The sequence below is a fragment of the Myiozetetes cayanensis genome, unplaced genomic scaffold, assembly GCF_022539395.1.
Source record: "Myiozetetes cayanensis isolate MyiCay16 unplaced genomic scaffold, myiCay2020 scf18, whole genome shotgun sequence".
Classification (NCBI taxonomy): domain Eukaryota; kingdom Metazoa; phylum Chordata; class Aves; order Passeriformes; family Tyrannidae; genus Myiozetetes; species Myiozetetes cayanensis.
This window is the reverse complement of record NW_026087389.1, coordinates 16,633,741-16,648,817: the sequence shown is the minus strand read 5'-3', so window position 1 is coordinate 16,648,817 and position 15,077 is coordinate 16,633,741. Positions and strand designations below refer to the sequence as shown.

Below are 15,077 nucleotides of genomic sequence, written 5' to 3'. Positions count from 1 at the left end.
AGCACTTGCAAAGAGATCCAAAAGATATGACAACTCATAAAACCATGCAGAAAAAGCCAGCTTGGAGATTCTTCACCTTTAGCATCTCCAAGGATGATGAATACAGGAAGGGACAGAAGCTAAGCAGACCCAGAATGACACATGCAGCATAAATTCTGATTTAAAAACACCCCCATGGAATGGGATGATGACAAGAAGAACTGCTGGTCATTTCCCCAAGGCATCTCTAAATTCTATCCCAAGAAACACCAACAATTTTGATTTTTTTTTTTTTAATATGTAGTCATCTGACTACCCAGTCAAGCATATCCCATTAACCAGACCCAGTTAGTTCAACCTCTGGCAATGTTCTTCTGGCTCTGAGAAAGAGAAGAATTTGCAAAGGAACCCAACAAGAAAGAAATGTTCCCTGGAATTTCAGGATTTAATGTAAGAAGGGCCTCCCTGCACAGAGGTTCTCTGCAAAGGCTCTGATCCAAACAGAGTGGCTGCAGCACAGACTCACAACTCAGTCCTCTCAGGTAAGCCTTGGCAATCACCTGATGTCACAATCCTGCCATAAAGGTGCTGTTTGCAATACAGCAACAAGAATTAAGTGCTGCAGATACTCTCAGGTTGGAGTGACAGTAGATTAGCGGTAAAGCACAACTGCAAGATCCCAGTTCTAGTTTGCAGCAAGGGTAACTTGTTGGGTTTCAACTCTGCATTAGGTTCTTAGGAGACAGCAAAAAAATGTTTCTATTTCCTCTACAAGGTACAGTAAAAATTCAAATTTTAATGTGAGCTTTTTTTGTCCCCTCAAAAAATTCCCTGCTCTGGCCGACAAAGGTCAGTCTCTGAATGCTGTTTCATCCTATAAACCCTAAATAAATGAATAGTCTTTCTTTCTTGTTGCTAACTTCGTTTCTATGCAGTTATACTACAATTTATATAGTCTGAGGAGGGCAGACTGTTTAATCCTGAACTGTGATCTGCAAAATACAAACATGAAACCAGTCTCCATACAGCCAGTGACCATGAGACCCAAATATGCAGGTGAATTAGAAGGCAGAGGCAAGTAAGGCAAGCTAAACGAGAAAAACTATCAGCTAATATTTCCATTGTTAAAGGTGTGCCTTGCAATTCATAAGATATTCCTGCCAGTGGAACAGAAAGAATAATAAGTGAGAAATGTGTCAAGGTATTTTTATTATTATTATTCAGACTATACTGAAAGATACTAACAAGGGAGTAAGACCATTTTGAGAGGGAAATACTCATTTTCATTTTGAACAGCACTACATTCTGGAAGTAATTTCACTGCTTTCAATAGGACTATTCCTGGATCAAGAGATACTCAACAGCAGCGAGGAGCTGAGAATATTCTCATTACTGCTGCACATGGTTCTGCTAAAGTCTTCACAAAGGCATAATTCAGCCTTGGATCGTGCTGCTGGCTGGGAAAAGTTTATAGAGATTTGACTCTAACAACATTAGATGAAAACTTTGTGGCATTTTGCCCCCTTTACTGTGTAAGTCTGCACACACTGTCTCCCTCAGCAGTCCCTGCTCCAGAAAGGCCACAGCTCAGGAATGCAAGGGGATATTCCAAGCAGGAACAGCAGTGCCTCAGTGACTGAAACTCCATGTTCTGCCCATATTCACAGGCATCATCACACACCAGACATCTGCTGGCAGAAACCAAAGATCTTTGTTGCTTTGACTGCAACTATACAGAGGGGAAGTAACATCAAAACTGGGATAAGGATTGTCTTTTACACATGTGGCTTAAATTCTGAACACCCATAAAAGATCTTTCTGCTGCTCAGGGCTCCATCAACCTGGCCTTGAACACTTCCAGGGATGGGGCATCCACAGCTACTCTGGGCAACCTGTTCGCCTGAATTTCTTCCAGTTGGACTTGCTACCCTTCAGGGTCTTTGTACCATTCTGTTACACTGCCCATGTAAACACCTGATGGGGTAAGAAAGGATTACTTCATCTCTGTGAATGACCATTCCAACCAAAATCACAGAAGTTAAGACTGGTAATGTCTAGAAATTATCTGGCTTTTATCTGTAATCATCAGCCACAGTCACAGCATAATTAGTGACCATTCTGTGCATTAGCATTTGAAGATGCTGATATTGCAGTTTGAGGGTGAAGGCCTCTCTTGGTCCTTAGCAGACTGCTGTGAAATCAAGCAAGGATTAAGAATTTGTCACTCAGTTTGAAAGGTAAAAAACACCAAAAAAGGAGTGTGATCTTCCTGCAACGGCTCTGAGCACAACCCAGGTCTGTACTAGAGATCCACTTCAATGAAATCACAAGTTCCTGTAGTAATGAAAGTTCTCCCTTCAATTAAAAAGATGTGTTTGGTACACAAGCACTTTAGGTGTTTAGACTCTTCATGGCAATGGCTTCAAAGCAGTGGAGGTAAAAGAAAAGGTAAGGGGAAGTTATTTATGACACCTGCTCATGCTGAAATACTGTTTACTTCTCTATCCTCATGCCCTCCCACCCCACCTTCTTCTCTTCAATAAAACTAAAAGAAACACCATAAAACATAAACCATCCCCAATCCCTAGCTGGAATGGAGCCAGCCCAGGGTGAAATTTTATTCCAAGTTATTTTCCAGAACTACATTCAGTAGTTCTCTAACAACTCCAACAATTCAGACTTAAAAGTCTCTTCTGGAATCCCATTTCATCTTGTTGTATGACACGCATCATTTAATTTTAGATAAGCCATACACTCTTCACTTCTGACTACAGCTACCCTAAATTTTCTTTTTACTTTAGCCACTGGCACCACATTTTGGCATTACACAAGCTTTTCAGTTTATGAATAATTTCTCCAAGTCTTCTATCCTCATAGAGGGGAAGTGCTCCAAATACTTTCAGATTTATAACTGACCACTTCCTTCATCACAGCACACAGCTCAGAAACTCCCCTTGGTGTTACTGCAGCTCCTCCCTGCACATCCCTGGAGGCAGCAGCTGCACCTGCAGCTCCCAGAGGAAATGAAGACTCACCTTCAGGATCTCCCCATCGGCATAGAGCACGTACATGGTCACCTCGATGTTCTTCTGCACACTCTTCCCCCCCCTCTCGAAGTCTCCCTTTTCCAAGGTCAGGTACAGGTCGTTCCGGATGTCACCTACGGGAGAGAGCGGAGCCACAGCCTTGAACTCCCCGGGAGCACTCCCCGGGGGCGCTGTGGATTCTGCACACCGTTTCTGTGTGCTGCAAGACTATGGCTGATGCCCAAATCATTCCAAGCAGCAAGTTAATTGTTAATAAGGATGGACATTTCAATCTCAGTGCACAAATCAGACCGTTGTTAGTAGTAATGCCTTTATTAAACGTGAACTCGGAATCGACGCTGGCTTTTGTTATGTAAGTGAGGACGGGAGAAAAACCTTTCACTCCTACAACTTTGCCTGGTTAGCTGGGCTGGATTGATCAAGCTAAGCCTGACAAAACATCATTAGCATCAAACTTCCTATTTCCAATAATTTTTTGAAAAATAAGTATTTTTGTGACGATCAGCAGAACGTTGTCCCCAGTTAGCTCTTCAAGGAATTTCTATATTTTCATAATTTCCTTTTATCATAGCAGCAAAATAAAAACAGCCTTTTTGGAAACCTGCTTGTGATTCAGTTCAGATGGATTAAGGAGGAATTGCAAATACATTTTTTGCTAGATTTCTGGCTAGCCTCTGGTATCCATATGCATGGCTGTATGAAAGAGGGCAGGATGGACACTTGCCAACTTCTCACTACGTCACTCTCAGGAGCTTTCAGAGCAAATTACTATATTCAGAAATAGAAGTGCTCGTGTCTCTCTCAGCATCTTGTTATCCTAAATTTCACAGACTCTAGCTCACTTCTTTTTTTTATATATCCTTTTTTTAGAATCTGATTTGGGAACTTGCTTCCAAAACTGCTGTGGTCAATTCTAGCCCCTGCACCAAAATTTTTCTGTAAGATTTAGTTACTGTCACTACTTCATGATGGTTCATATTTACCACTTCTTTTTGTCTGCTTGCCAGAAAGGTAGAGATACTAAAGGGTAATATATAAAAATAAGAATAATAATAATAAAAAATATTTACACCCTTGCAAGGTAAGTATTTTGTGAAACAGTCTCAAGAGGCTAAATAGCAAACTAATGGAATGGTTATCTTAGCAGAGACTCCTTCAATGTCTGACTTCTTCCACTTGGAGAAGCTGATGCAGTTGAATCTGTGTATGAGTCAGAAGCACAATGAACAGGCAGCATTTGCTTTCAGGCACTGAGGGATATCCTTTTGTGTCCATCAAAGCAGCGCTTCAGATTCTTCTTGAAGTCTATAACCCCACAGAATTTGTTCCTTAATCTACTGTAGGGACAAACAATAGAAGTTTTCAGCCCTGTCTTTCCTTCCAATTTTATTTCTGGAGATAAGTACCAGTCTTTAGGCACAGAAAACGCAGCTCTGCAGCCACCAGTCGGAGCTTCCTGCGAGGAGCTCTCTGGGAAGGGGATCTGAATGCAAAACGTCCTCCCGTTTCCATCAACCTCCCTGTCGCTGTGGGTTCCCACAGAGCTGCAACACCTCACAGTCAGAGGGCTGGAATGCCAGGCTTCATTAACAGGGAGAAGACGACAGTGAGAGGCTGCTGAAAGGCCTCAAATATTCGATCTGTTTCTTCTTATCAAAGAACCGTCATCGAATGCAACAATCCCCGGCCCACGACAGCAGAAAATTATCTTGCTGGTCAAGATCAAGCTGAGCTACCTCGATGCTGACTACAGGGATATCAAGGAAATACAAAACTCATCACAAGAGATAGTTTAAGCTGGGACTTTTGTTCTGAAAATCCTTCTGCTTAACTGACTCCATCCCTTCTTCTTGGCGGTTTGCACAATCAGAGAAAAAAAAGTTTCAATTTGTAAGCTATAAATCTTCACAGAAATTAATTGTACCCACTAAAATTAGCATTTTGGAGCTCCCTATTTATGACCTCTTTTCTGGAAGACAGTCTGGCTACACAAAGTCCAATATCAGACTGCAAATCATTTTCCAGCCTAAATTAAAGGCAGCATTTGGTTATATATAGCATCTTATCTTCTATTAAGTTCAACAGGAGGGATATTACTGCACTAATTAAAAAAAATGCCTTTGGGGTGGGGGGTAGAGGGATATAAAAACCAGTGGATTTGCATAAAAAAGATGGGAAAAAGTATATTAGTGAAGTATAATGGTGCACTTTCTCTTGCAAAAATACTCCACTGAATCTTAAAAAAATAGAAAAGGTCACTGCATACAGTAAAATTAAGGAAGTAAATGAGCCTAGCAAAGACAAAAAGCATTTAACCATCAGGTATGGAGCCCCTTGGTTTCTTGAAAATCTGGAGTTAAAACTACAAACTCCCAGACTTGTACTCATTCCAGTGAAAATAACCTTCCTGCAAAGAGCCATCTCCTTTCCCCGACACACCACTTAACCACATCGCTTGTTGAGTCCTCACAAGACTTCTTTTTTCCTTCCAGTTTCTTGTGCCTTTGAGGGATTTGAGCCCTGATACACTAATGGGCTGCACAGAAACTACTGCAAATGCTTGAACACCAAGCATTTGATTAAAATGCTTATTGTGAGGATGCAAAGGGCAGGGCCAGAGAGAACACTCAGCACCATGTCCCACCCTGTGCACACACGGACAGCGTGAACACCAAAGGTGTGATCAGCAGGACCCAGACGTGGTGCTTGTCAGCTCTAAGCCACACTGACAACGCACTGAGTGAGAACTCTTGGCACACAGAGCTTCCCCCATCTTCATTCCATTTGTAGGAAGAGAGAGATAAATAAGGAACTCGTTTAAGACCCCAGACCATTCACGCCCTCTGCACAAACCACTGCACAGACAGCCCCGTGTTTATGACAGTAATTCCTACATTGTGAGGGAAAGCCAGGATGGCACCTCAGCTTGGATCCCAGAGGCCTCTCATCTTCCCAAACAGAAAGTGCAGATCATAAACTGGGTGAGCTGTGGCCTCCTATCACCAACACAGAAATAAAGAAGTGCTAGAAGGCCAGTGGGCCACGGGTATTTATAGAGTAAAGCCTGCTGATGTCACTTTAAGCTGAGGTCTCTTTGTGCTAGATGGCTGTCAAAGGTGAACTGAAAAGCTAAACTGACTTTTCAGAATGGTATTTGTTTCAAAGCCCATCTTTCCACAACTGTTTTCAATTAAAAACCAAAAGTAAACTGGTTTTTAGCATAAAATACGTGCACTTTTTACACACACAGTAACTGAGATTCATTCCCTATGAAATGTCCTCAAAAAGAGTATTTTGCACAATAATATAAAAAGATTATTTTCTGATGTGTTACGGGGCTCTTCCTTTATCAACTCCCTTCACCTTTACTGGGGTTTTGTTTGCCTGTTTTAACCTATCTACAAAGCCTAATGTCAAATGTTCAGTTGTTTAAATTGTAATCATAAATTATAGTTTGGGAGGTTGGCTCATATTGAAATGAAATCCTTTCTCGTATCACCTGAAACTCCTTTAATGGTAATGGGGGAAAAAAGGAGTGGTGGAACAGGCTACACGAGCCAAATATTGATTTTGTATTTGCAACATAAAAGGAATGTACTGGAAGATTTCCAAATAGTTATTTATCATTTTCAAGACTAGACAACACAAAGTAGTCCAGTGGCCACTAATTGTCTATTATCTAGTGGAATAAATAGGAGTTTTTCCTGACAAGGTGTGTGGGTTTTCCACTGGAAGACCAACCAGTTACTTGGACTGCAAAGCAGTAACAATGTACAGAAACTGCCTGCATTCAATCTAACACTTCTTTTTTCAGGGGTCCTAAAAGATTTTGGCCACTGAGGACAGGAATGGTCCCTGTTTTATACAGGGGAATACCATGTCAAGAAAGACTGCATAATTCACACAAGTTCCTGCAGGAGGAAAAAACCCAAAATTCTGACCCCTCAATTCTAACAACTTTTTTTTCTAAGCTGTCAACGTTTTGTGACTTTGTGAACCTGTAAAGGACTTGTAATGTACCCCTGTAAGATGGGGAAAAGTGGCAGCTCCCAGTAGTCAGAATGTCCAGGGAGTTACATGTAACATAGTAAAATAACTGTTTTTATCCAGGGAATCTTGGATTTTTAAACTGAAAGTTTAGCCTTTTACAATTTAAGCAGCCAAGAATTAAAAAACCCCAATCTATCTCTAAAAAAAATCAGTATTTATGTCTCTATGTATTAAATTGCTGAGATGGTCCTATTTAGGGCCCCACCCTGTGACAGACTGTCTGCTTGACTCTGACATCCCTGGTTTAGCATTTTCTTGAAAATAGTTTCATTTTACAGAAGAACGAACGGGCAAGGAGAGCACTCAGAGTATCCTCCCCAAAGGCTTCTGGGGAAAAAACAAACCCTTGCATTTATGTCCTCTATGTATAAACACCCCCCATCAGAGTCAATCAGCATCACCCCACTGACTGGGGCAAAGTTACAGCAGTTTAAGCCAGAGGGGTAAGGAAAACCTTTGAAGGAAGCTGTAAGAGGTAGAAGACTTCTACTCATGTGCAGTGTTATCATCTGTTCTAGCTCTTTACAGGTAACTGCTCTGCTTTCTGGATGGAATATCATCTTAAACTGGACAATCCCTCAGTGGACAGCTCTTCCCTGCAGTAGCTCTGGAAGCTGCTGCTTTGGAAGAAGGGATCAGATTCTGATCCCAAACAGCAAACAACGCCCTTACTCAGAGTTGTGACTTCCTCCAAATGAAAACCACACGACTCCTCCTGAAGTGCAGTGATTCCAGCACAGACCAGGTCAACAGCACAACACCCACGAGCAGCTTCGGGGTCATCACATCACTAACAAACCAAAGGGACTGGAGGACAAACTGACCAAGGGCACTGCGTGGGAAAGGTCTCCAACACCTCTGGCCTTCCTTCTGGCTGACCCTCAGGGACTGTTCCCAGTCATGTCCTCCCACTGGGGTTTCCCTGGCTGTCACAGGGACATCACCTCTGTCACAGCTGCATTCCTGCCTGCCTGGCACAGTCACAGCCTGGGAATCCCATTGCATCCAGTTCAGCAGCTTATTTGCCTGCCCCTTCACCAGCCAGGCCCTAACGTTTCTCAAGGCCTCTACTCTTGAAATAGTTACAGTGAGCAACTATTAATATAATTGTGAGCAATATTACAGCAGGAAAGGGAAATAAAGGCTTTATCTACTGCCTGTGCGGTAAATTAAATTAGCTTTTTCCCCTCTTACTTACTGGGTTATTTACTATCCATTGTTTGACTTCTACGTATAGAAAAAATTTATACAATGCTCTTTTAAAATTCAATTATTTCCCTGGAACAGTTGCCTTTCAGTAACAGGAAGTCGTTTTTTAACACTTTTAATTTTTTATCTCCTCCAACTTTCCATTTCCACAAGTTTATTTATGACAGTAAGACTTTTTACACTCCCTGTAAAAACTTTTTTACCTAATTATGTCTTTTGGTCTTACTGACTTTCTTACCATGAACATTCTAAGACTGGTTGATGGATTTTGCCACGTCCTTTTCTTAACAGATTTTTGCCATGACTTTGTGCTCACTGACAGAACAGATGCTGAGATGTTTCTCACCTTTGCTACCAACTCACCTGTCACAGCTACTAAATTTGCCTGAAATCCTGTGGTGTGAAGAGAGACAAAGTCTCCACCTCTCTGTTACCAAAGTCTCCCTGTGATGTTATGATTTGCTGTCTTTACCAATCCCCAACATTCCATGGAAGATATGAAAATGGAAAGAAAAAAGGCAAGCAATAAGCAGACATTACACAGAAAAGCAGAAACTTACACCCAACAATCTTCATCTCTGCATCAGAAAGAAAGGGGAGAGAGAATAAAGGGAAAGGAACAGGAGAGAAGCCAGGAAATTAAGACAAGGAGAGAGAAAAAAGAGAAAGAACCATCACTCACGAGTAGAAGATGAAGCATGCACTTTTCATCAGAGGATCAAAGTAAAAGACAGAATACTTATCAGCACATGGGGAAGGGGAGGGATGTCCTTGGGGGACTGACAAACGCCAAGCCTATGCAACAGATTCTGATCAGCAAGTTGTGCACACAAACACAGCTGCAATCCCACAGCAGCACATGCCTCAGTGCTCTGAGCTCTGGGGAAAGGTAAAATTGTCACCATCAGACTCAGGGCCTTAAACCCAGGAGCAACTCAGAAAAGGAAAAACAACCAACCACCAATGAACAAACCCCACCACAGTTCTTCCTGAGGCTGGTTTGGCTGAATCCCTTCTGATCAGGACAAAAAAGACAAGGGAAGCCTTTACGAGGCTCTTCTCGGATTCAACACAGTCGGAAACAAAGAACATTTTATCTTTACAAACCAAGACAGGTATGGTTATTTTGTACAATATCAAGCTTGTTCTGCACAGCCGTGGAAGGTACAAGCCCATAAAGACCAGTTTCACTTTCTTAATGATGACCAGCTACCATCCATGTTGCTCATATCTGAGGGACAGAAAGAGGGCTTGGCACAGGCAACCAATACTCCAGTTTAGGAAATAAAACAGGACAGGAAAACTGTGTGGTAAGACACATCTACAGAATTTTAATGGTTAAGATGTGCACATGTGAAAGGATTTTCCACTAAAAAAGAAATTAAAATGTTCAAACCTATGACAAAGAAGAATTATTTGAAATATTACAGTTATTTACTTTTTTAAAAATAGATTCCTTGGCTCAGCAGAATGATCACTGCATATTTTAACAGTACTAGATGACGTATTTTTATTAATGTATTCATTAAAAAACATTTTTAAACCACACTGCCTTGAAAAACCTGCATCCACTTGCAAAATACAAGTCATGAACTTTGTGTGCTCTTTTCTGGAAGAAAAAACCCTCTGTTTAATGACAAAGAAACAGTTCTGAAGCAAAGCAAGGAAAAAGTAGTTTGACAAAGACAATTAATGCAGCAGACATGGCTGAGAACTGCTCATGTGCATGACAGGCTTCAGTTTTTGGTTGGTTTGGGGTGGTTTTTTTTCTTTTTTTTGGCTGTGTGTCCCCAGTTACTTATTTTTCAAATTTAGACACTACTCAGAAAGCTAAGGAAGAATGATCCTGTAAAAACACAAGCATAGAGTAAATTGATACACATCCCTTGTTTATGTTGCTTGGCTAATCCACCTGAAAGGTGACTTAACCCAAACACTCTGTCCTGGATGTCAGGTGAACTCAGATCCCAGTTTGATCAAATGTTTTAAAAGCAAAGAACAGGCAAATATGTGCAGTCACCTGAATATCTCAAACATACCTTCATTTAAAAAAAAATAAATTGGTAAGTAATTAGAACGAACACTGTTTGTTACATCAGTGAAGTTCCCTTACATTTCAATCCCCTAATTTTCCTGAGCCTTTCTTATCCTGGAAAATACCCAACACAGTGAAAGCCTTTGGTCAGAGCCCCATTCCTGATCACCTGTCTCTTCACATCTCATCTCTACTCTGGCAGTGTCCTCATTTACAGTGAAAGTCCATTCACAGCTCCCTTGGCCGCCTTTCTTTCCTTACCTGGTGTTTACAGACATGCACAAACTGCTTTTCTGCACAAATGGCAGCCTTTTCCTTTCCAAATACAAATGCCTAAAGCTCTGCATCTAAACTCTACCCATCTAAACTGTATCCTGTAGCTCCCTCTGACCCAAGGAGAAGCTGTGTGTGTGCAATGCCTCTGGAGAGGCAGGAGGCATTTAACAGCAGAATGGTGGCTCTCTGACACATCTGTTACTATCAATCAGTATTTTAAGCATATGTATATATACATATCTGCAAGTCCAATTCCAAAGAGATTATCATCCTAAAACCCCAATGTTTTCTCCAACAACAACCGTGGTTCTCATCATAAAGAAAATCTGGAAATTTGAATTAGCTGCAGTGAACAGAGAATTTTAAAAGCTTAGGGCAGGAGCATTTTTTGCGTGGATATTGCTGCCTTGCTTGCTCCAGCTCTGGGCCAAAGCCCTGCCCCAACCAGCAGAATACAGGGAAACAGTGAGGACACAAAGCTGTTCCTTAAGCACTTGAGGGACTTCTCTACACACAGAAATAGAGGATAAAGCAATTCTTGCAGGAGAATCAATTCACTCACGCAGGTATGTAAATGTTATTTCTGACGTTGCCTTCTCTAGCTGTGATTCAGCTATTCCAGCAGACATATCCAGCTGGGATCTCAATCACAGCAGATCCCCTTGCAGCAGCTGTTTCTTGACTGCTTTGGGTTATGACTGGAACTGCTATAAGGTCACTAAAACCTAAAATTTATAATTGGCCTTATAGCCCACATCCTCTGCTGCTCGATTACTACTCTTTTCAAGCTCATTAGTAAATAAAACAGATGTTCTAAATTCTTCCCACCTACTCCCTGTTTTATTGTGGTTTCTGAAGAGCCTCCACAACAAAGCTACAGCAACTACTTCTGATCCTGATGTGTCACTGCACCTGTCGAGTAGTAAGATCTGCTTTTTTCCCCATTATGCTTTCATAACATTCCCCATGTCTGCAAAGTCATCCCTGGTCCTGCTTGCCATGCACAGCAGTGAGGGAACAGCTCAGATGCTCCACATGCAGGGTAAGTACCAAGCCCACTCCTTCCCACACTGCCCAGGTCAGGACAGAGCAGCACCAGCTGTTTGTGGCTGCACGACCGGCCACGCTCCGGGTTCTTCCCTAACTCAACTCCTGCCCGTGCTGGGGCTGCCTCAGTTCTGCCAAAACAAGAAGCATCTCCAGCTGCTGCTCCAGAATTAAGGAGTGAAGGAAGCACAGTAATGCTCCAGCCAAGGCACCTCTTGCACGGATCAGGTGCTCTGCAAGGCCAGCTGGAAAATCCAACCAGATCTGCACCCTGTGTCCTGTCAACCATTACAAAAGGATCACACCGACCCCAAAAAATCAAGGGTGCAAATGGAAATGCTTTCTGCAGGCTCTGGATTACTGGGAAGAAGAAATGTCAAGCATTTAAGAAGAAACATCTCTAGGCTTGAAGGACAATCTCCATACATGAGGGATATCCAAGTGTCAGGGGTTGGGTGGGCAGTATCCTTCCAGATCACCCTCTGTCATGTTCATTTAGCACCTTCTGTGACTGTAATGTCCACTGATTAAAGTGATTTAGCACACCTTCCCAAACCTAGAATTGGCATTTACTGATAAATAAGGCAACCCTTCTGTTATTTATCTTGATCAAGTAAATCCCCCACCCCAGTGCCCTTGTGTGGGAGAGTAGGAGGAAAAATCCCACCAATATTTTCAGATTGGAGCTGCTGTGTTTACCTGGCATTATAACATCAGGAAACCCCAGCTTCCTGGTAACAGAAACGCCTCTGTTGAAGATCATGGGGTTTTCCCTTCGAATCTGCTCCATGTCACCACGAAGAAGCTGAAGAGAAATGATAAGTCCTGGAAAAAAACACAAATATGTTCCTTGTATCTGACTTAAGAATTAGATGTCTGGGTATACAAGGCATGCAGGTAAACCAAGGTCTGGCTCCACAGTTAATTTAATACAAGTATATAAACAGAGCTCTTTTTTCCCTTGGAGTAATTTAAAGCTGAAACTGAAGAAACAAAACTGATACAAGGGATCAGCTACAAGCACAGCATTATATTAACACACAGCGTCAAAAAATCAGAATACTTTATTTCACACAGGTCACAAGCTACAGTAATTATTCCTCACGCACAGCAGGTGACAACACATGTATGAACAATGCCACTCTATCTGAACAACCACACAATGCTGTAGAACATGTCTAAAGTACCTTTAATCCTGCTTAATACCATGAAAAAACATTAAATCTCACAGCATATCAGTTCCACTTGTTTCTTTAACTGCTTCATAGAGGGGTGTTGATTTTAATGAAATTCCCATCAGTACCTCAACACGTTTCAGGAATACCAACTGGGCAAAGTGACTTCAGCCACCAGCTCTGCTGTTCAGTGTATCAGCTGAAGAACAGCTTGACCAGGAATAATTACACAGGTAATCCCAGTCCAGCTTCTTTTCTCCAGCTGCTTTTAATTTGTCCCATACTACACCCCTAAAGCAAGGATAATGTATTGGTAAAACTAAAAAGTCCAGCATTTTGATACCAAAAAATACCAGGATTAAGCTCAGCCCTGCGAGCTCAGTCTCACCTGCTGGGCACACGTTACCAGCCTCGATGTCCATGGGAATTACCTTCACACAGGCATTTCCCACATCCTTTGTCTCCTTCCATGTCAGTTCTTTGTATCCTCCCTGTTCACTCCCCAGAACACCCCACACCAAACCAAACCCTGTTCTTGCAGGAGCCATCTGAAGTTCTGCAATTTCCTAAGTTTAACACATGGGCTTTGTGAACTGTATTTAGTCACCATTTTGTCAGACAAGTTACCAGGGGAATGAAACCAGGAGGATCATGTACCTCCCACCCAACTCCCGCTTTCTTCTCTTCAAACAATTTTCAATCCTGCTGTTTGGCTTCAGCCAAATTTGGCAAATAAGTGGATTTCTAGACTACATGGAGAGTGTATAAATTTTATGAATACTGGGAGTTGGGATGAAAAAAAAAAAAAAAAAAAAAGAAAGAGGATAGAGCCTTAAAATGAAGGAAAAGGGAGGCCAACCAGCCAGCTGGACAGTCAGCATGGATGGACTCAAAAGCTGCCAAAACATGCACTTGCAACTGTCCAGCTAAGTAGGCAGAAGAGCACTGCAAAGCTCTGCAGGGAAAACACAGCCCTGAAAACCATGGAAAAAATCCAGGCCTTTTGGACACCATGTGCAAGTGGATGTGAGTGTGTGTGTGCTACAGAAGGTTCCACAGCACACACGAGACACACGCTCGTGACAAATCAGTCTTGGCTATTTTTGCCACTTACAGAAAAGCTTGGTCATTTTATATCCCCTTCTGCTATTACAAACAAACCAATGAAAATAAATTAAAAACATTCCAGTGTAAAACCACTAGAGCAAATTTGGAACTTCAGATCTCCCAGTACTTAATAAAAAGCACCAGAATTAATCTATCATCTATTAGAGTCAGTCACTATAGGTAACAGAACATATAATTTTTCCAGCATGGTATTACATATATTACTTATGTGGTACTTTCCCACTTAATCCACCCCAAAAAACTTGTGCTCAGCTCCCTGCTCTCCCCAAAGGTTCTGTACTTCCCACTCCTCTTTTCTACCCAGCATATCCTTCCAGTTTGTTTCTATTCCTTGCAGCACACCTGAAAGACCAACTTTACACAAGACCTGGGAAGGTGGTGAGAGGAAGACCCAGTGAGCTTTTCTCCAGGGAAACATCACACTCGTGGTTTGAGAATTTTGTCACTGTAAGAGTGGGTTCTGAGAGGCCTAAATCACATTACTTATGCTTAAATCATTTACAAACAACTCAGGGCAATATGCTAATGACAACTAGGGGATAACCCTAACTATACAGGAGGAGCAGCAGGGAAGGAGACCAGCTTGACACACAGTAAAATCCCAAACCTGAAAAAAGTTTTATTTGTTTATTCTTGTACTTAATATCTTCTGTGGGAGTGTGAATGCATATTCCACTACAGTATCTCAATATGCAAACAAGGGAAATGAAGACAAATTCAGTATTTGGTCATCAGAATGCCCATGAATGAGGCACTTGGTAATGAATGCAAAACTCGCTTTAATGAAGCACAACTGCATCCTATCAGCTGGTTCATTTGGAATGGCAGAGCTATGATATCTCTGAATTAGCAACTCCAGACATCATTAAATGAGGTAAAAAGATAAGATTTACTTTCCATATTTATCTGTCATTAGCTGGGAAAGTAAAACCTCACATCTGAGTGAATTTCTCCGCTATAAATAATCAGCAGTTTCCTAAAGGAAATCTTCAGCTCTTATTAAGACAAACAAGCACCAGTAAATATTTACCATAGTTGGAGCTGGGGGCTGTGTACTTGGTGCTGGATTTGCGGATGATATTCTCGTGGATCTGGCACCACTCATTCTCGTTGTTACACCTAAAAGAAAAG

The 15,077-nt window shown here is 41.7% G+C and overlaps 1 protein-coding gene across 13 annotated transcripts in view; it reads right to left on the bottom strand.

Moving 5' to 3' along the window:
- The window catches only part of DOCK3 (dedicator of cytokinesis 3), a 184,564-nt gene that overhangs the window by 66,213 nt on the left and 103,274 nt on the right, over window positions 1–15,077 (bottom strand). For all 13 annotated transcript variants that reach the window (XM_050312963.1, XM_050312961.1, XM_050312962.1 and 10 more), the window contains exons 13-15: window positions 14,977–15,065; window positions 12,343–12,468; window positions 3,015–3,139 (exon numbers count right to left, since the gene is read on the bottom strand). In XM_050312963.1, coding sequence (XP_050168920.1) covers window positions 3,015–3,139; window positions 12,343–12,468; window positions 14,977–15,065 — 340 coding nt within the window. The remainder of the gene's footprint in view (window positions 1–3,014; window positions 3,140–12,342; window positions 12,469–14,976; window positions 15,066–15,077) is intronic.